General features: G+C 54.9%; 1 protein-coding gene across 1 annotated transcript in view; it reads left to right on the top strand.

The window, feature by feature from the left end:
* Nucleotides 1–21,457, top strand: part of RNF167 (ring finger protein 167) — a 490,868-nt gene that overhangs the window by 69,325 nt on the left and 400,086 nt on the right. The window contains exon 2 of the mRNA XM_085636818.1: nucleotides 19,795–19,927. Within this exon, the coding sequence (XP_085492944.1) occupies nucleotides 19,829–19,927 (99 nt within the window). The 5' untranslated portion in view covers nucleotides 19,795–19,828. The remainder of the gene's footprint in view (nucleotides 1–19,794; nucleotides 19,928–21,457) is intronic.

Genomic DNA, 21,457 nt, shown 5'->3' with positions numbered 1-21,457 from the left:
GGAACCCCCGGCCTCCGCTCAGTATTCTAAAGAAGCAGGCGGGAACCCCCGGCCTCCGCTCAGTATTCTAAAGAGCCAGGCGGGAACCCCCGGCCTCCGCTCAGTATTCTAACGAGCCAGGCGGGAACCCCGGCCTCCGCTCAGTATTCTAAAGAGCCAGGCGGGAACCCCGGCCTCCGTTCAGTATTCTAAAGAGCCAGGCGGGAACCCCCGGCCTCCGCTCAGTATTCTAAAGAGCTAGGCGGGAACCCCCGGCCTCCGCTCAGTATTCTAAAGAGCCAGGCGGGAACCCCGGCCTCCGCTCAGTATTCTAAACAGCCAGGCGGGAACCCCCGGCCTCCGCTCAGTATTCTAAAGAGCTAGGCGGGAACCCCCGGCCTCCGCTCAGTATTCTAAAGAGCGAGGCGGGAACCCCCAGCCTCCGCTCAGTATTCTAAAGAGCCAGGCGGGAATGGCGGGAACCCCGGCCTCAGCTCAGTATTCTAAAGAGCCAGGCGGGAACCCCGGCCTCCGTTCAGTATTCTAAAGAGCCAGGCGGGAACCCCCGGCCTCCGCTCAGTATTCTAAAGAGCCAGGCGGGAACCCCCGGCCTCCGCTCAGTATTCTAAAGAGCCAGGCGGGAACCCCGGCCTCAGCTCAGTATTCTAAAGAGCCAGGCGGGAACCCCGGCCTCCGTTCAGTATTCTAAAGAGCCAGGCGGGAACCCCGGCCTCAGCTCAGTATTCTAAAGAGCCAGGCGGGAACCCCGGCCTCCGCTCAGTATTCTAAAGAAGCAGGCGGGAACCCCCGGCCTCCGCTCAGTATTCTAAAGAGACAGGCGGGAACCCCGGCCTCAGCTCAGTATTCTAAAGAGCAAGGCGGGAACCCCCGGCCTCCGCTCAGTATTCTAAAGAAGCAGGCGGGAACCCCCGGCCTCCGCTCAGTATTCTAAAGAAGCAGGCGGGAACCCCCGGCCTCCGCTCAGTATTCTAAAGAGCCAGGCGGGAACCCCGGCCTCAGCTCAGTATTCTAAAGAGCAAGGCGGGAACCCCCGGCCTCCGCTCAGTATTCTAAAGAAGCAGGCGGGAACCCCCGGCCTCCGCTCAGTATTCTAAAGAGACAGGCAGGAACCCGCGGCCTCCGCTCAGTATTCTAACGAGCCAGGCGGGAACCCCGGCCTCCGCTCAGTATTCTAAAGAGCCAGGCGGGAACCCCGGCCTCCGTTCAGTATTCTAAAGAGCCAGGCGGGAACGCCCGGCCTCCGCTCAGTATTCTAAAGAGCTAGGCTGGAACCCCTGGCCTCCGCTCAGTATTATAAAGAGCCAGGCGGGAACCCTGGCCTCCGCTCAGTATTCTAAAGAGCCAGGCGGGAACCCCCGGCCTCCGCTCAGTATTCTAAAGAGCTAGGCGGGAACCCCCGGCCTCCGCTCAGTATTCTAAAGAGCGAGGCGGGAACCCCCGGCCTCCGCTCAGTATTCTAAAGAGCCAGGCGGGAATGGCGGGAACCCCGGCCTCAGCTCAGTATTCTAAAGAGCCAGGCGGGAACCCCGGCCTCCGTTCAGTATTCTAAAGAGCCAGGCGGGAACCCCGGCCTCAGCTCAGTATTCTAAAGAGCGAGGCGGGAACCCCCGGCCTCCGCTCAGTATTCTAAAGAGCCAGGCGGGAATGGCGGGAACCCCGGCCTCAGCTCAGTATTCTAAAGAGCCAGGCGGGAACCCCGGCCTCCGTTCAGTATTCTAAAGAGCCAGGCGGGAACCCCGGCCTCAGCTCAGTATTCTAAAGAGCCAGGCGGGAACCCCCGGCCTCCGCTCAGTATTCTAAAGAGCCAGGCGGGAACCCCCGGCCTCCGCTCAGTATTCTAAAGAGCCAGGCGGGAACCCCCGGCCTCCGCTCAGGATTCTAAAGAGCCAGGCGGGAATGGCGGGAACCCCGGCCTCAGCTCAGTATTCTAAAGAGCCAGGCGGGAACCCCGGCCTCCGTTCAGTATTCTAAAGAGCCAGGCGGGAACCCCGGCCTCAGCTCAGTATTCTAAAGAGCCAGGCGGGAACCCCGGCCTCAGCTCAGTATTCTAAAGAGCCAGGCGGGAACCCCGGCCTCAGCTCAGTATTCTAAAGAGCCTGGCGGGAACCCCGGCCTCTGCTCAGTATTCTAAAGAGCCAGGCGGGAACCCCGGCCTCCGCTCAGTATTCTAAAGAAGCAGGCGGGAACCCCCGGCCTCCGCTCAGTATTCTAAAGAGCCAGGCGGGAACCCCCGGCCTCCGCTCAGTATTCTAAAGAGCCAGGCGGGAACCCCGGCCTCAGCTCAGTATTCTAAAGAAGCAGGTGGGAACCCCCGGCCTGCGCTCAGTATTCTAAAGAGCCAGGCGGGAACCCCCGGCCTGCGCTCAGTATTCTAAAGAGCCAGGCGGGAACCCCGGCCTCCGCTCAGTATTCTGAAGAAGCAGGCGGAACCCCGACCTCCGCTCAGTATTCTAAAGAGCCAGGCGGGAACCCCGGCCTCCGCTCAGTATTCTAAAGAGCCAGGGCCAGGTGGCTCGGTATTCTAAAGAGCCAGGCGGGAACCCCGGCCTCAGCTCAGTATTCTAAAGAGCCAGGCGGGAACCCCGGCCTCTGCTCAGTATTCTAAAGAGCCAGGCGGGAACCCCGGCCTCTGCTCAGTATTCTAAAGAGCCAGGTGGGAACCCCGGCCTCCGCTCGGTATTCTAAAGAGCCAGGCGGGAACCCCCGGCCTCCGCTCAGTATTCTAAAGAGCTAGGGCCAGGTGGCTCAGTATTCTAAAGAGCGAGGCGGGAACCCCGGCCTCCGTTCAGTATTCTAAAGAGCCAGGCGGGAACCCCGGCCTCAGCTCAGTATTCTAAAGAGCCAGGCGGGAACCCCGGCCTCAGCTCAGTATTCTAAAGAGCCAGGCGGGAACCCCGTCCTCCGCTCAGTATTCTAAAGAGCCAGGCGGGAACCCCGTCCTCCGCTCAGTATTCTAAAGAGCGAGGCGGGAACCCCGGCCTCAGCTCAGTATTCTAAAGAGCCAGGCGGGAACCCCGGCCTCAGCTCAGTATTCTAAAGAGCCAGGCGGGAACCCCGGCCTCCGCTCAGTATTCTGAAGAGCCAGGTGGGAACCCCGGCCTCCGCTCAGTATTCTAAAGAGCCAGGCGGGAACCCCGGCCTCCGCTCAGTATTCTAAAGAAGCAGGCGGGAACCCCCGGCCTCCGCTCAGTATTCTAAAGAGCCAGGCGGGAACCCCGGCCTCCGCTCAGTATTCTAAAGAGCTAGGGCCAGGTGGCTCAGTATTCTAAAGAGCCAGGCGGGAACCCCGGCCTCCGCTCAGTATTCCGCTCAGTATTCTAAAGAGCCAGGCGGGAACCCCGGTTTCAGCTCAGTATTCTAAAGAGCCAGGCGGGAACCCCAGGTGGGAACCCCGGCCTCCGCTCAGTATTCTAAAGAGCCAGGCGGGAACCCCGGCCTCAGCTCAGTATTCTAAAGAGCCAGGCGGGAACCCCAGGTGGGAACCCCGGCCTCCGCTCAGTATTCTAAAGAGCCAGGCGGGAACCCCGGCCTCAGCTCAGTATTCTAAAGAGCAAGGCGGGAACCCCCGGCCTCCGCTCAGTATTCTAAAGAAGCAGGCGGGAACCCCCGGCCTCCGCTCAGTATTCTAAAGAGCCAGGCGGGAACCCCCGGCCTCCGCTCAGTATTCTAACGAGCCAGGCGGGAACCCCGGCCTCCGCTCAGTATTCTAAAGAGCCAGGCGGGAACCCCGGCCTCCGTTCAGTATTCTAAAGAGCCAGGCGGGAACCCCCGGCCTCCGCTCAGTATTCTAAAGAGCTAGGCGGGAACCCCCGGCCTCCGCTCAGTATTCTAAAGAGCCAGGCGGGAACCCCGGCCTCCGCTCAGTATTCTAAACAGCCAGGCGGGAACCCCCGGCCTCCGCTCAGTATTCTAAAGAGCTAGGCGGGAACCCCCGGCCTCCGCTCAGTATTCTAAAGAGCGAGGCGGGAACCCCCAGCCTCCGCTCAGTATTCTAAAGAGCCAGGCGGGAATGGCGGGAACCCCGGCCTCAGCTCAGTATTCTAAAGAGCCAGGCGGGAACCCCGGCCTCCGTTCAGTATTCTAAAGAGCCAGGCGGGAACCCCCGGCCTCCGCTCAGTATTCTAAAGAGCCAGGCGGGAACCCCCGGCCTCCGCTCAGTATTCTAAAGAGCCAGGCGGGAACCCCGGCCTCAGCTCAGTATTCTAAAGAGCCAGGCGGGAACCCCGGCCTCAGCTCAGTATTCTAAAGAGCCAGGCGGGAACCCCGGCCTCCGTTCAGTATTCTAAAGAGCCAGGCGGGAACCCCGGCCTCAGCTCAGTATTCTAAAGAGCCAGGCGGGAACCCCGGCCTCCGCTCAGTATTCTAAAGAAGCAGGCGGGAACCCCCGGCCTCCGCTCAGTATTCTAAAGAGACGGGCGGGAACCCCGGCCTCAGCTCAGTATTCTAAAGAGCAAGGCGGGAACCCCCGGCCTCCGCTCAGTATTCTAAAGAAGCAGGCGGGAACCCCCGGCCTCCGCTCAGTATTCTAAAGAAGCAGGCGGGAACCCCCGGCCTCCGCTCAGTATTCTAAAGAGCCAGGCGGGAACCCCGGCCTCAGCTCAGTATTCTAAAGAGCAAGGCGGGAACCCCCGGCCTCCGCTCAGTATTCTAAAGAAGCAGGCGGGAACCCCCGGCCTCCGCTCAGTATTCTAAAGAGACAGGCAGGAACCCGCGGCCTCCGCTCAGTATTCTAACGAGCCAGGCGGGAACCCCGGCCTCCGCTCAGTATTCTAAAGAGCCAGGCGGGAACCCCGGCCTCCGTTCAGTATTCTAAAGAGCCAGGCGGGAACGCCCGGCCTCCGCTCAGTATTCTAAAGAGCTAGGCTGGAACCCCTGGCCTCCGCTCAGTATTCTAAAGAGCCAGGCGGGAACCCTGGCCTCCGCTCAGTATTCTAAAGAGCCAGGCGGGAACCCCCGGCCTCCGCTCAGTATTCTAAAGAGCTAGGCGGGAACCCCCGGCCTCCGCTCAGTATTCTAAAGAGCGAGGCGGGAACCCCCGGCCTCCGCTCAGTATTCTAAAGAGCCAGGCGGGAATGGCGGGAACCCCGGCCTCAGCTCAGTATTCTAAAGAGCCAGGCGGGAACCCCGGCCTCCGTTCAGTATTCTAAAGAGCCAGGCGGGAACCCCGGCCTCAGCTCAGTATTCTAAAGAGCGAGGCGGGAACCCCCGGCCTCCGCTCAGTATTCTAAAGAGCCAGGCGGGAATGGCGGGAACCCCGGCCTCAGCTCAGTATTCTAAAGAGCCAGGCGGGAACCCCGGCCTCCGTTCAGTATTCTAAAGAGCCAGGCGGGAACCCCGGCCTCAGCTCAGTATTCTAAAGAGCCAGGCGGGAACCCCCGGCCTCCGCTCAGTATTCTAAAGAGCCAGGCGGGAACCCCCGGCCTCCGCTCAGTATTCTAAAGAGCCAGGCGGGAACCCCCGGCCTCCGCTCAGGATTCTAAAGAGCCAGGCGGGAATGGCGGGAACCCCGGCCTCAGCTCAGTATTCTAAAGAGCCAGGCGGGAACCCCGGCCTCCGTTCAGTATTCTAAAGAGCCAGGCGGGAACCCCGGCCTCAGCTCAGTATTCTAAAGAGCCAGGCGGGAACCCCGGCCTCAGCTCAGTATTCTAAAGAGCCTGGCGGGAACCCCGGCCTCTGCTCAGTATTCTAAAGAGCCAGGCGGGAACCCCGGCCTCCGCTCAGTATTCTAAAGAAGCAGGCGGGAACCCCCGGCCTCCGCTCAGTATTCTAAAGAGCCAGGCGGGAACCCCCGGCCTCCGCTCAGTATTCTAAAGAGCCAGGCGGGAACCCCGGCCTCAGCTCAGTATTCTAAAGAGCCAGGCGGGAACCCCGGCCTCAGCTCAGTATTCTAAAGAGCCAGGCGGGAACCCCGGCCTCCGCTCAGTATTCTAAAGAAGCAGGCGGGAACCCCCGGCCTCCGCTCAGTATTCTAAAGAGCCAGGCGGGAACCCCGGCCTCAGCTCAGTATTCTAAAGAGCAAGGCGGGAACCCCCGGCCTCCGCTCAGTATTCTAAAGAAGCAGGCGGGAACCCCCGGCCTCCGCTCAGTATTCTAAAGAAGCAGGCGGGAACCCCCGGCCTCCGCTCAGTATTCTAAAGAGCCAGGCGGGAACCCCGGCCTCAGCTCAGTATTCTAAAGAGCAAGGCGAGAACCCCCGGCCTCCGCTCAGTATTCTAAAGAAGCAGGCGGGAACCCCCGGCCTCCGCTCAGTATTCTAAAGAGACAGGCGGGAACCCGCGGCCTCCGCTCAGTATTCTAACGAGCCAGGCGGGAACCCCGGCCTCCGCTCAGTATTCTAAAGAGCCAGGCGGGAACCCCGGCCTCCGTTCAGTATTCTAAAGAGCCAGGCGGGAACGCCCGGCCTCCGCTCAGTATTCTAAAGAGCGAGGCGGGAACCCCCGGCATCCGCTCAGTATTCTAAAGAGCCAGGCGGGAATGGCGGGAACCCCGGCCTCAGCTCAGTATTCTAAAGAGCCAGGCGGGAACCCCGGCCTCCGTTCAGTATTCTAAAGAGCCAGGCGGGAACCCCGGCCTCAGCTCAGTATTCTAAAGAGCGAGGCGGGAACCCCCGGCCTCCGCTCAGTATTCTAAAGAGCCAGGCGGGAATGGCGGGAACCCCGGCCTCAGCTCAGTATTCTAAAGAGCCAGGCGGGAACCCCGGCCTCCGTTCAGTATTCTAAAGAGCCAGGCGGGAACCCCGGCCTCAGCTCAGTATTCTAAAGAGCCAGGCGGGAACCCCGGCCTCAGCTCAGTATTCTAAAGAGCCAGGCGGGAACCCCCGGCCTCCGCTCAGTATTCTAAAGAGCCAGGCGGGAACCCCCGGCCTCCGCTCAGGATTCTCAAGAGCCAGGCGGGAATGGCGGGAACCCCGGCCTCAGCTCAGTATTCTAAAGAGCCAGGCGGGAACCCCGGCCTCCGTTCAGTATTCTAAAGAGCCAGGCGGGAACCCCGGCCTCAGCTCAGTATTCTAAAGAGCCAGGCGGGAACCCCGGCCTCAGCTCAGTATTCTAAAGAGCCAGGCGGGAACCCCGGCCTCAGCTCAGTATTCTAAAGAGCCTGGCGGGAACCCCGGCCTCCGCTCAGTATTCTAAAGAGCCAGGCGGGAACCCCGGCCTCCGCTCAGTATTCTAAAGAAGCAGGCGGGAACCCCCGGCCTCCGCTCAGTATTCTAAAGAGCCAGGCGGGAACCCCGGCCTCCGCTCAGTATTCTAAAGAAGCAGGCGGGAACCCCCGGCCTCCGTTCAGTATTCTAAAGAGACAGGCGGGAACCCGCGGCCTCCGCTCAGTATTCTAACGAGCCAGGCGGGAACCCCGGCCTCCGCTCAGTATTCTAAAGAGCCAGGCGGGAACCCCGGCCTCCGTTCAGTATTCTAAAGAGCCAGGCGGGAACGCCCGGCCTCCGCTCAGTATTCTAAAGAGCGAGGCGGGAACCCCCGGCCCCGCTCAGTATTCTAAAGAGCCAGGCGGGAATGGCGGGAACCCCGGCCTCAGCTCAGTATTCTAAAGAGCCAGGCGGGAACCCCGGCCTCCGTTCAGTATTCTAAAGAGCCAGGCGGGAACCCCGGCCTCAGCTCAGTATTCTAAAGAGCGAGGCGGGAACCCCCGGCCTCCGCTCAGTATTCTAAAGAGCCAGGCGGGAATGGCGGGAACCCCGGCCTCAGCTCAGTATTCTAAAGAGCCAGGCGGGAACCCCGGCCTCCGTTCAGTATTCTAAAGAGCCAGGCGGGAACCCCGGCCTCAGCTCAGTATTCTAAAGAGCCAGGCGGGAACCCCCGGCCTCCGCTCAGTATTCTAAAGAGCCAGGTGGGAACCCCCGGCCTCCGCTCAGGATTCTAAAGAGCCAGGCGGGAATGGCGGGAACCCCGGCCTCAGCTCAGTATTCTAAAGAGCCAGGCGGGAACCCCGGCCTCCGTTCAGTATTCTAAAGAGCCAGGCGGGAACCCCGGCCTCAGCTCAGTATTCTAAAGAGCCAGGCGGGAACCCCGGCCTCAGCTCAGTATTCTAAAGAGCCTGGCGGGAACCCCGGCCTCCGCTCAGTATTCTAAAGAAGCAGGCGGGAACCCCCGGCCTCCGCTCAGTATTCTAAAGAGCCAGGCGGGAACCCCGGCCTCCGCTCAGTATTCTAAAGAGCAAGGCGGGAACCCCCGGCCTCCGCTCAGAATTCTAAAGAAGCAGGCGGGAACGCCCGGCCTCCGTTCAGTATTCTAAAGAGCCAGGCGGGAACCCCGGCCTCCGTTCAGTATTCTAAAGAGCCAGGCGGGAACCCCGGCCTCAGCTCAGTATTCTAAAGAGCGAGGCGGGAACCCCGGCCTCAGCTCAGTATTCTAAAGAGCGAGGCGGGAACCCCCGGCCTCCGCTCAGGATTCTAAAGAGCCAGGCGGGAATGGCGGGAACCCCGGCCTCCGTTCAGTATTCTAAAGAGCCAGGCGGGAACCCCGGCCTCCGTTCAGTATTCTAAAGAGCCAGGCGGGAACCCCGGCCTCCGTTCAGTATTCTAAAGAGCCAGGCGGGAACCCCGGCCTCAGCTCAGTATTCTAAAGAGCCAGGCGGGAACCCCCGGCCTCCGCTCAGGATTCTAAAGAGCCAGGCGGGAACCCCGGCCTCAGCTCAGTATTCTAAAGAGCGAGGCGGGAACCCCGGCCTTCGCTCAGTATTCTAAAGAGCCAGGCGGGAACCCCGGCCTCCGCTCAGTATTCTAAAGAGCCAGGCGGGAACCCTGGCCTCAGCTCAGTATTCTAAAGAGCCAGGCGGGAACCCCCGGCCTCCGCTCAGGATTCTAAAGAGCCAGGCGGGAACCCCTGGCCTCCGCTCAGGATTCTAAAGAGCCAGGCGGGAACCCCCGGCCTCCGCTCAGGATTCTAAAGAGCCAGGCGGGAATGGCGGGAACCCCGGCCTCAGCTCAGTATTCTAAAGAGCCAGGCGGGAACCCCGGCCTCCGTTCAGTATTCTAAAGAGCCAGGCGGGAACCCCGGCCTCAGCTCAGTATTCTAAAGAGCCAGGCGGGAACCCCCGGCCTCCGCTCAGTATTCTAAAGAGTCAGGCGGGAACCCCGGCCTCCGCTCAGTATTCTAAAGAGCCAGGCGGGAACCCCGGCCTCAGCTCAGCATTCTAAAGAGCGAAGCGGGAACCCTGGCCTCCGCTCAGTATTCTAAAGAGCCAGGCGGGAACCCTGGCCTCCGCTCAGTATTCTAAAGAGCCAGGCGGGAACCCCGGCCTCAGCTCAGCATTCTAAAGAGCGAGGCGGGAACCCTGGCCTCCGCTCAGTATTCTAAAGAGCCAGGCGGGAACCCCGGCCTCAGCTCAGTATTCTAAAGAGCCAGGCGGGAACCCCGGCCTCCGCTCAGTATTCTAAAGAGCTAGGCGGGAACCCCCGGCCTCCGCTCAGTATTCTAAAGAGCCAGGCGGGAACCCCGGCCTCAGCTCAGTATTCTAAAGAGCCAGGCGGGAATGGCGGGAACCCCGGCCTCAGCTCAGGATTCTAAAGAGCCAGGCGGGAACCCCGGCCTCCGCTCAGCATTCTATGATTCCAGTTACTGCAGTGGACACGCCGAGGTAAACAGTTAATCAAATGTTTAAAATGTCATGTTCAGCCCTCCCGTGAGTGCAGTGCAGTTGTGTTGTGAAGCACTGAAGTGGCGCTATATGGAACCGCAGGTGACATGCATAGGCACCCCATGTGCATTTCTTTCTTAAATCCACAACGCTGTTTTGGACCGAGCTCTAGTTCCAGTATTGAGTTGAACAAGAAAGGTATACATTAGCGCATCACTCCTGCCTAGCAAGGGGTCCCAGGCATCCTATCAGCATGAGACATCGGTGCAAAACTCAGAGGAGAGGATGTGGCGTTCCCGCCAGAGCGGCCTACCTTGGAGCGGGTGAACCAGGTTCGCGTCTCCTCGATGGTTCACCGCCCTGTGATTCTGGGTAAATCACTTCACATGCCTTTGCCTAAAATAAAACCGGATTAATGTAACCAGTGCTCAGATAGAACACCGCTTCTGCTCTGGTTTGCAATTAATGGAAACAACTTTATGCAGCTGAGGTCATTGCATGCCTAGCGCCCCGAAGGCCCCAGACACTACAGATGCACGCAGGGTTCAGGGGAGGCCGCCGTCTACACAGCAAAGAAAAGCACAATAAAAGTGTCTAGGTCCGAATGTGAACAGAAGAGACTGGGCGCTGACCTTCAGTGTGTACCAATGTCCACTTTTAATACAGCCTCAAAGGGGCATGCGGACAGAGGACGCAGTGCTCTAAATGGGCCGGTACTGTCCAGTACGGAGTACCGGCACTTTTTTATTTTGGGAGGGAGAGTACCGGCACTTCTCAAGAGAAATGCTATACTTTTAATTGGAGAGTACCGGCACTTCTCAGAAACAAGCAGGTACTCTGTTACAGAGTACCCGCACTTCTATTTTTCCATTTCAAGCACTGTTAACATGTATGCAGCGTACATATGGATATATGTACATGGAGCAACGTTGAATAAAGAAACGCATCATTCTGCTAAACTGCACTGAATTTACCAGTGCAGCCATCCTGTTGACCCCCTGCAAAGCAGTTTAAGGCTGAGAGCGCTTCCGGTGCCTCGGCCGACGAGCGATGACCATCGATGGGGAGGGGAGGGGAGTGCATGCGACGAAAGGCCCTTTACTTGTTTGCCATTTGCATGATTAACACATGATTAAATGTTTAATAAGTACTATATATCTGCACTACACCCTCAGAACTTACCGTCCCCGATCCGTGCTGTGTTGGGGTTTACCCCGGTTAATGACCCAACAGCAAACTTTTGGGAATGTTTGTGATACTTGTTCGGGTCATGAGCTCATGGCGCTATAAACTGTCCATTGGTCGCTGGGTCCGGGGTTTGTTGTGTTGCCAAGGCTTGATGTTCTATCTGAACCTCGGGGCAGGGCTTCTCTCTGCCAAGGGTTAGTCTTTGTGTGACGTCGCATGTCTGTATCCACCTAACATGGCTGCGCTCTCGGTGGGACCTTGTTTACCTCGCGGTTCAACACCATTGACATTGAAATGTATAGACGCTTGGAGTGCGGGCACAATGTGTAAAGGTAAACCCCACACTGCGAAAGTTTATGCGTGAAATATCCCCGCCATTCCATAGTGTTAATTGCTCCGCCAAACCCCAATACAGCATCGAGCCACCCAACTGGTGAGCATACATGTAAACATGCCACAGACCTGATTCAGTCAGGAGACTCGCGATCTCTGAAGGCAAAAATAGCTTTATTTCCGCTGTCCCCGGTCTGAAACTGCTTCGCCCTTAATAGAAGTCACCGGGGGAAATACATTTCCCCAGTTATTTTTATAATGTTCCACTTTGGCACTAGAAGCCTCTAGCAAGCACAACACACCTGCCTCTTACAGACCATGAGGGGTGGGCGCTTTGGTATCACAAAAGCACATTCATGTGTTATGCGCGGGGAGAGCAAGTACTGTGCCCAGAATCACAGGATGCTCAGACGATGCCAAGACTCGAGCCTACCTCACCCCTTCCAAAGTTCGTAGCTCTGCCCGTGAGCACATCTTCCTGCTTCATCCTCTGAGCCACAACCCGTGGGGCAGTTTTACAGCCAGCAGCATATGCGGAGTATGATGTCTGCTTTGAAGCCAAAATAAATAAATACCTGGTAAAGCCAATGAACCGCGTTTTATTACTCATTCTGCGAGCTACAAACCATGCCTCTTAGAGTCATTTCAGGATGACTGATAGCAAACCAAAACACAGCATTACTATTTTCACACTAAATCATTAAAAAGAAGGATGTTGTCTTTGTTTAAAAACAAAGTTACACAGCTAAAAGAAATTAGCATAGGCGAGGCCTATTGCCTTTACCAATGCTTGTTCTTTCTGTGATCACCATCGCCTTGTGCAATGGTCTTGTATCTGGAGCCACATTACCAGAACCAGCGTAAACTAGTCTTAGTAGCAACACTGTAGACTGCATGCTGACACCACAAGCCAATCACACTGAGAACACGCACTTCCCGATTGGAAGGGTACCCTACATTTCAAAGGCTGATCCTCCCTGGTAGGCGAGGCCTGCCCAGCATTGGAGGGTAAAGACGAGGCCTGCCCAGCATCGGAGGGTACCCTACGTTTCAAAGGCTGAACCTCCCTGGTAGGCGAGGCCTGCCCAGCATTGGAGGGTGAAGACGAGGCCTGCCCAGCATCGGAGGGTACCCTACATTTCAAAGGCTGAACCTCCCTGGTAGGCGAGGCCTGCCCAGCATTGGAGGGTGAAGACGAGGCCTGCCCAGCATCGGAGGGTACCCTACATTTCAAAGGCTGAACCTCCCTGGTAGGCGAGGCCTGCCCAGCATTGGAGGGTACCCTACATTTCAAAGGCTGATCCTCCCTGGTAGGCGAGGCCTGCCCAGCATTGGAGGGTAAAGACGAGGCCTGCCCAGCATCGGAGGGTACCCTACATTTCAAAGGCTGAACCTCCCTGGTAGGCGAGGCCTGCCCAGCATTGGAGGGTAAGTACTGGCTTGGTCGGCGAGTAGTTCGTTCTGCATTTTTTCTCTGCAATGAAGGGGAACCTTCACCCCACAGTAGGAGAGACGAATGTGGAAGAGCTAGGAGCAGTGCTGCTGCGTCACTACTGCCTCTCCAGACCAGGCCCCGATTTAGGAAGCTTCTGTAGAGCTTCCTTGTTGGACCTGCCAAGGAAGAAAGACCCAACTGCCAAAGAGCAAGAGTGCCCTCCTCAGGAGGAAGTGCTTGTCGCAAACGCCTTCAAAGCCCAGACCCGGAAGGACCTGCATGTGGCAAGCCTAGATGGATAGAGGCTGCCCCAGGCCCGAGCAGTCACCCTGGGCAGTTTCCTAGAAGAAGCAACATGTGGCGATGACATCTGGATCTATGAGAGTCCCCGTCCCCATGAAATATAGCCAAGGGTGAGCCTGCGCCGTCCGCGGCCCTCCTTATGTGCCGTGGAGCAGATACTTACCTCTCCTGTCAGAAACGGGATGTCCTGCAGAATGTTGACTTCAGCTCCTTTCCATCATCTGAAGGTCTCCTCCCTTAGTCAGGAACCATAGGATTTTTAAAAATATATATATTTGCATTATATTTTCTCTTATACAACTGTTGCATTACACACAAATATAACAGAGGGTGTACTACATGAGAGCAGCAATAGACACATTATTTGTGTTTTCACGAGTAGTGTGGGCACATGGGGCACAATTTCTGAGGCTGGTGGCTCTTTCGCTGATGGTGTCATCTGAACCTCTTGGCGTTATTACAGTTATATTACTTTGGGACTGCAGGCCCCCCCACATTTGTGATCTCATGGTATCTCATCAATGGGCCCTATATCTTGTTAAATTTCCTCTGGCATCCCCGCAACCTGTATGTCAGTTTCTTCGCTGCCATATAGAAGTCCACCCCCCTTCTCCATTCACGCAATGTGGGGGGTGGGGAGTTGGTGCCCCCCAGTGTTTTGCCAAATCCTGTCTCCCCACCATTATTCCCAGATTTGCAAAAAGTGGTTTGGCCCTGGAGAGATCTATCTCTGTAGGTATTCCTGGCAGTAGGTATTTGGAGTCCATTGGTATAGATGAACCTAGTATGTTGCGGAGTTCCCTGGTGATGGTGACCCAGTAAGTGGCTATTACCTGACAGTGCCATAGTGTGTGGAAGTACGTTCCCCTTTCAGTGGGGCATCGAAGGCATTGAGGGGTTGCCGCCCTACCAAAACCATTTAACTGGTCCTATCGTAATATGCCCTGTGCAGGATTCTGAATTGTATCGAGTGGAGGTGGGATTTTATCATCACTTCCCTGGGGTGCATCAGTGCCGCCTCCCAATCCAAACCATCGAGGGTCTCTAGTTCTCCCTCCCATTTAGCCCTGTAGCTTACTAATGTGTCTGGTTGGTTGTTGATCAAAGTCTTATAGGTCCAGGAGATCGCCTGTCCTCCAATTTCCCACATAAGAAGCCTTCCCTCTTACTGTGCATATTCAGGCACTGCTTCAGTCTCAATCTGCTCTGCCTTCAAATCGTGAGTGACTTGCAGGGACTTGCAGTACTCTGTGAAGGTTAGTTCAAACTCTTTCTGAGGAAAGTTGAACATTGGTGTAAGCGAGTGCATCCAATGCTGTGAACGTTGGTGTGAGCGAGTGCCTCCATCGCTGTGGACGTTGGTGTGAGCGAGTGTCTCCATTGCTGTGGACGTTGTTGTGAGCGAGTGCCTCCATCGCTGGGGACATTGGTGTGAGCGAGTGCCTCCATCGCTGTGGACGTTGGTGTGAGCGAGTGCCTCCATTGCTGTGGACGTTGGTGTGAGCGAGTGCCTCCATTTCTGTGGACGTTGGTGTAAGCGATTGCCTCCATTGCTGTGGACCTTGGTGTAAGCGAGTGTCTCCATTGCTGTGGAGGTTGGTGTGAGTGCCTTCATTATTATTGACATTGGTGTAAGCGAATGCCTCCATTGCTGTGGACTTTGGTGTGAGTGCCTCCATTGCTGTGGACTTTGGTGTGAGTGCCTCCATTGCTGTGGACGTTGGTGTGAGTGCCTTCATTGATGTGGATGTTGGTGTAAGCGAGTGCCTCCATTGCTGTGGACTTTGGTGTAAGCGAGTGCCTCCATTGCTGTGAAATTTGGTGTAAGCGAGTGCCTTCATTGCTGTGGATGTTGGTGTGAGTGCCTTCATTGCTGTGGATGTTGGTTTGAGTGCCGACATTGCTGTGGATGTTGGTGTAAGCGAGTGCCTCCATTGCTGTGGACGTTGGTGTGAGTGCCGCCATTGCTGTGGACAGTGGTGTAAGCGAATGCCCCCATTGCTGAGAGTTTAAAGGAGTGCTTCCACTGCTGTCCACGTCCTAGCAGTGGACTTTGGTGTGAGTGAGTGCCTCCATTGCTGAGTGAGTGCCTCCATTGCTGTAGATGTTGGTTTAAAGGAGTGCTTCCAATGCTGTCCACGTCCTAGCAGTGGACGTTGGTGTGAGTGAGTGCTTTCATTGCTGTGACGTCATGGCAGTGGACGTTGGTGTGAGTGAGTGCCTTCATTGCTGTGGATGTTGGTGTAAGCGAGTGCCGCCATTGCTGTGGACAGTGGTGTAAGCGAATGTCCCCATTGCTGAGAGTTTAAAGGAGTGCTTCCAATGCTGTCCACGTCCTAGCAGTGGACATTGGTGTGAGTGCTTCCAATGCTGTCCACGTGCTAGCAGTGGACGTTGGTGTGAGTGCTTCCAATGCTGTCCACAGTCCTAGCAGTGGACGTTGGTGTGAGTGAGTGCTTCCAATGCTGTCCACGGGTGTGAGTGAGTGCCTCCATTGCTGTGGACGTTGGTATATGTGAGTGCCTCCATTGCTGTGGACGTTGGTATGAGTGCCTCAATTGCTGTGAGTGAGTGCTTCCAATGCTGTCCACAGTCCTAGCAGTGGTCGTTGGTGTGAGTGAGTGCTTTCATTGCTGTGACGTCGTGGCAGTGGACGTTGCTGTGAGTGAGTGCTTCCAATGGTGTCCACGTTGTGGCAGTGGATGTGGTGTGAGCATGATAGAGTGATGGCATGTAATAAAGTGCCACACCATTTTAAAAATGGAGCCACATGTTCCACACCACATTTTCAGGGAGCAACAAAATTGTGGCTTGGACTGCTGCTCCTCGCGGCACCATGCTGGAGTGGTATCTGTCGGTGGAGCCCCCCCCATTGCCCACTGGTACAGAACCCGGTAGAAGCTTTTGGTAAACCTCCAGACTCGAGGGCCAGGGCAGGAGCCTCGTCCCTGCCAGGACCTGCTCCGGCACCACACTTGTAGGACTGTCTATTTACGGGTGACCGCTAGGGCCAGCATGGACTGCCAACCCTATGGAAGGTAAGCTGCTTAGGTGAGGGTCTACTGAGCGCACCTGGGGGCTACCTCCAACTTTGAAACTTTACTGTCACCCCTGGCGGCGAGGTGGTTCCCTCCCACTGCGGAAGGTGGCAGGGCAGTGCTGGGAGCTCATTCTCTGGTCAGTCTGCGGACCTTTGGGCTTGTCTTCGCTTTACCTCGGGAGGCCAGCATTATTAGTGGGCTAGTCCATGGCCACACGGCAAGGTGATATTGAGATCTAAATATATTCATTCTCTGTCTCCCGATTATCAGCACTGCCGGTTTGCCAGGGGAGGGGCATTGGAATGTTAGCTGACCTGCCCTTAATCACACACTGTGTCAGTGAGACCGCAGGGAAGGTTGCGCCCTTACTCCTGCTGAATCCGAAGGCTCCTTCATGGCCTGCTCGTGCGTCAGTGCCTCTCTGGTGACATCCACACTCTGCAGGGCTTGTGTTTTGTCTCAGTGCCCCCCACTCTCTGCAGGGCTTGTGTTTTGTCTCAATGGCCCCCACTCTCTGCAGGGCTTGTGTTTTGTCTCAGTGGCCCCCACTCTCTGCAGGGCTTGTGTTTTGTCTCAGTGGCCCCCACTCTCTGCAGGGCTTGTGTTTTGTCTCAGTGGCCCCCACTCTCTGCAGGGCTTGTGTTTTGTCTCAGTGGCCCCCACTCTCTGCAGGGCTTGTGTTTTGTCTCCGTGGCCCCCACTCTCTGCAGGGCTTGTGTTTTGTCTCAGTGGCCCCCACTCTCTGCAGGGCTTGTGTTTTGTCTCAGTGGCCCCCACTCTCTGCTGGGCTTGTGTTTTGTCTCAGTGGCCCCCACTCTCTGCAGGGCTTGTGTTTTGTCTCCGTGGCCCCCACTCTCTGCAGGGCTTGTGTTTTGTCTCAGTGGCTCCCACTCTCTGCAGGGCTTGTGTTTTGTCTCAGTGGCCCCCACTCTCTGCAGGGCTTGTGGTTTGTCTCCGTGGCCCCCACTCTCTGCAGGGCTTGTGTTTTGTCTCAGTGGCTCCCACTCTCAGCAGGGCTTGTGTTTTGTCTCAATGGCCTCCTGTTTCTGGAGCTGTTCAGTGGCCTCCTGGGCTGGGGCAGCACCGGCCTCGCCCGCTCGCTGGGAACCGAGGAATGCATCATTAATCACCGGTGGATGGAGACATGTGGGATTATCCGCGATTCGTCAGGCGACGGCGGGTTCACTGAAACCAGAACTTCCTTCTAAAAACCGCGGATTACGAAGCTGAGAAATACCCGTGATTTCCCTTGCTCGGCCAAGTTGTTTGTTGGTTTTTATCTGGCTAAAGTTATTTCTCGTTCACATGAGGGAGAAAAATGTTATTTATTTCATTCTTCGCCATAGTCTTGTCAAAATATTTTTCAGTAAAATGGCTCTTGAGATATTCCGCCTCCGATGTCTTCCTTGACGTGCATCCTGGCACTCTGTTCATTCACCACTCATCCATCCCTCGGCTCGTTCTGAAGTGGCCTTTGAACTGTTTGTAAAGGCCGAACAAATGAAGGGATGAATGCTAGCTGAGGCAGGATGGACTGACGGGCAGGTGGAGGTGAGTACATACTCTCCATCCCCAGTGATGCTTGGCCCCCTGTTGGGTGGTCTGCGGGTACCACTCTGGTGCAGATCCCGCTGCCTCAAGAGCTGATGCCCTGCGGTCTTAGATCTGAGGAAGATGCTGGGACTGGGTCAAGCGACTGGACTTCTAGAACCAGTTCCAAGGGGTCGCCTTTGAATAGACCTTCTCAAGCGGCCGGTGTCCTCTGCAAGCGGATTGAGTGGGCATTAAGGCTGATCCCTCTCGCACTATGGACGTAATGACCCTGGTGCTGCTTTTGACGGGCACGGTGCAGACGCTTCACTCCGCCAGCCTATACCTCGCCCTCGTTGTAGTGTATGTGCACACACATGGGCCAGCGGGTTGGGGAGAGGTAGGAAGGCGAGCTTGAGCAAAGTACCCAAAGGACTGAACTCACAGGCTGGACTCCATACCTAACTTACCAATTGAAGACCGATATCTGAACCTGGCCAATGTCGGGTGTGTGTCTCTTGTACACTCTGGTTTTAGGTCTGGCCTAGAGTATGCTTTAGTTGTTTTACCAGCCTCCTGAGCAAAAAAGCTTATAAATAAAACTTACAAATACCTAGAATGGTGTTTGGTCACGCCTCTCCATCCGTGGATCATTTCGTCATTCACGTTTGGATTCTGCCCCTAGAGCGTGGGACAGTGGGCACTTCATCTGGTCTGTTCATCCTCCAGCCACACTGTGTCCGCTCATCGCCGCATACAGCATGGGCCATGGGTTTGACCACTTCAGCCATTGGCTGTCTTGCTCCCTGAGTGACAGCAGCTTGTCTGCCCACATGTGCACATCTACCTAACAAAAGAGAAGTGCACTTTAGGGCCAGAGCTGGAGGGCCGGTGCTTTAATTAGCCAATGCTGGTTTTCTTTCCATTCTTGAACTTATTTTGCTATGTCTTGTTTGGAGACCGCCTTAGCGGGTCATTGTCCAGACCTGTTGTTTTCAGTGTATTCGAAGGGGCTTTGGGTAAGACTCTTCCTCACGACCCCACTGCTGTGTCATCTATCTCAGTTCTGTCCTTGTTTCAGTGGGTCCTTCGTCTTCTTGTTTTTGAGTCGCCCCTCCCCCCTTGAGCATTTCAGTGTCGCAGTATTCTGATTGGATGGTTTGTATCCTTCCACTGCCGACGTGTCTTGCACTGAGGGACCTTTTGATTTTCCTTTACGCGCTGCATGTGTTTTCTTGCTGTCCCTGCCACAGTGCGCTTCTCCTCCTTTCTCGTCCCCTCTCTCTATATGGCTTGTTTTTTCATTCCATGCTCTGTGTTGTTTACTCCCCCCCCCCCCCCTCCTCGCCCCACACTGCTGTTTCTCCCCCCCCCCCCCCCCCACACTTCTGCATCTGTTTTCTTTATTATTATTTGTTTATAGGGCCAGGCAGCTGCAATCTGCTGCTGGGTCTTTTTTCTGCTCACATTTCTTACCTTCTTTTTCTTTTTAAAATAAATTTACTGCGCCATTGACGTCCACAATCATGGAACGGGAAATGAAAAAATGGAGGCTGCATCGCGACTTGTACACATAGGTTATGCTTCATGTGTGAGCATGCATCATCACGTATGTTATGACACGTCTGATGGGAAGCATGTGTCATGACGTTTACATGCTGATTTAAACACTTTGCAGAGCCAATAGCTCTGCTATTTGAAGCAGAGACTTTTTGGCTTTGCTGATGCTTGTTATTTTTTTCATTTATCCTTGTGCTTTTAAACTATCTTCGGGATAGAGTAATTATAAGCCGATAGTGCCTATTTTGTTGTAAAAGGAATCCTACTTTTCTATAAGGTGCATTGAAACTATAAAGGTTTCTTTACTTGTTTTAAGTACACCTGCTTGCTAGAAAGCATTATTACTTTGCCGTTAATATTATATGAAATTGTTAATTTTATTTATATTTTTTTTATTATTGACATTTGATTCCCCCATGTCTAGGTGGTGCTATTTGTTTTATTTTTTCGTTTTGCAAAAAATTATTACAGAAAAAAAATAATCATTGCACGTGCTTACAAATGCCATACCTATTGATTTTGCCAATGCCTGTTTTGTTTGTTAGCTTTTTGACATGTAGAACCAAAGCAAGCTTCGACGTTTCGTAATTCATGGCTAGAGATAGGACTGGATGCCTGGGACCCGGGGCACCTTGAGTAGTCTCTCTGAATGCTGCTGTTCGTAGTCTCTGCTAACCTGCTGTTGCAACACAACCCTGTGGTGAAGGACGGTGACGCGTCCCTCATCCGATGTACCCCACAGTGCCCTTGATTTCCTCTTTTGAGTCCTTGGTTTCTGATCCTCCTCCTGATGTCTGTCTCTATTGTTTGCAGGATCCCCACAGGCGGCGTGCACGGTGTCATCGCCATGTGGTTGCCACTCAAGGTCCACTTCCGGGCCTTTGGGCTGGTGACGTTGCTGACCCTGCTGGACCATGTTCCCCTTGCCAGAGCCTTCATCTATGCGGTAAGTATGCGGCACCATGAAACAGCAAGCTTGGCGGATGTCATGGCTGTTGAGCAGTCTTTCCCAAGCCTAGAATAGGTGCAAAGGTGGTTTGCTCTTCTCTGCCTCTGTGGATGTGAACGCGGACCTTCTGTCGCGATAGGAGGGATCCAGATAGTGACTCTTTTATGGGGCTGCTTGGACAAGCATTTACAGTCTTCAGACCGGAAACCGGATCACCCTCACGTTTGCCACTGAGGGAAATTCTGAAGGCTTCTTGCTGAAGTCCAAAGTCCTCTTAGATCTACACTGAACAGTGCAGAGAAAGCACTCCAGCTCTAGCCACCCCTTCGCACTGATTGACATCTCATAGCCCCCAGAGGCAGCAGGGCAGGCACTAAAGCTGTCCAATATTGCTTGCAGAAATGCCCTTTTTAGGGGTCATCCATTGTATGTGGAGGTCTTTATAACGAAACACAGATACAATTACCAGGAGAGAATCTACTCTCACTGCACCAATGCAGAGAGTAGAGTACATCTCTGCCTCTTGTGCAGAGTTAACAAGCATGTGCAATGCAATCTGTCTCGCATTTGTGAAAGTTAGAGCTTTTGGCGTTGTAAATGATATTTTTTTTTGTTTGCAGTGGAGTGATTAATCGGTAGGTTTTTGTTGTATAGATTTTTTATTAGATAAAACGTGACCGAATGAGTTGAGTATAATTTAATGTGTTGACTGTATTATTAGAGTGCGGCTGGGTAGCTGTGAGAGATGCAGAGGCGTCTGTGAGCCACTCGACCTGCATCTTTACGAGTGATGTGTAAGGGAGGGCGAAGGATGTCACGAGCAGTGTTTAGTAGAATACTGATTTTGTTCTAACAAAGCGAGCAGCTCACCAGGTGATGCTAATGGTTCCTATTTGAGCTAATTATGGTTAATCATTTCTAGTTTAGTCTGACCCTTGGAGTTCTATGCAGTGCTCAGCATTCTAAGACACCGAAGTGCTGAGTCCGCCTCCGGGGCTGCGGCGCTTGGTACGGGTAACTGAGATTGTTGCCATAGCTTCTGTGTTGATTCAACTGGAAGTGGAATCTGGGCCATCATGGGATGTATGGACGGTTCTTGAATGTAAAAACGTTTTGGGAGAACTGGTTTAATGTTTTTATTTTTCATTTAAGGTGTATGCATTCTAATTTTTACAGTTAAGTGAACGTGAAAAACCAACAAAATTTTTGCTGCTTCCAGTCTGGTTTTTGACCCACCCCCACTGCAATCAGGATCAGTTTTTGTACTTTTTAATGCACTTTGACCACTGATAGTACCTATGATGACGTCAAAATGAATCATGCTAAAGAATGCGCACGGGACACATCTCGATTCTTCCTCCCGTGATTCATTCATGCACCCACACCGTTACCCATTCACTGGGCTAAAGACCGCCGCCCCATCCTCTTAACTGTCCACACGGGACCCGCATAACTTCAGATGCCGTGTCTCCCCTGTGGCCCCTGGTTGTGATCCCACTACCGTGTCTCACCACACACTGCCTTAAA

This window comes from Triturus cristatus, chromosome 12, assembly GCF_964204655.1.
Source record: "Triturus cristatus chromosome 12, aTriCri1.1, whole genome shotgun sequence".
Taxonomy (NCBI): domain Eukaryota; kingdom Metazoa; phylum Chordata; class Amphibia; order Caudata; family Salamandridae; genus Triturus; species Triturus cristatus.
The sequence above is the reverse complement of the archived record's forward strand: the minus strand, read 5'-3'. Positions and strand labels throughout refer to the sequence as shown.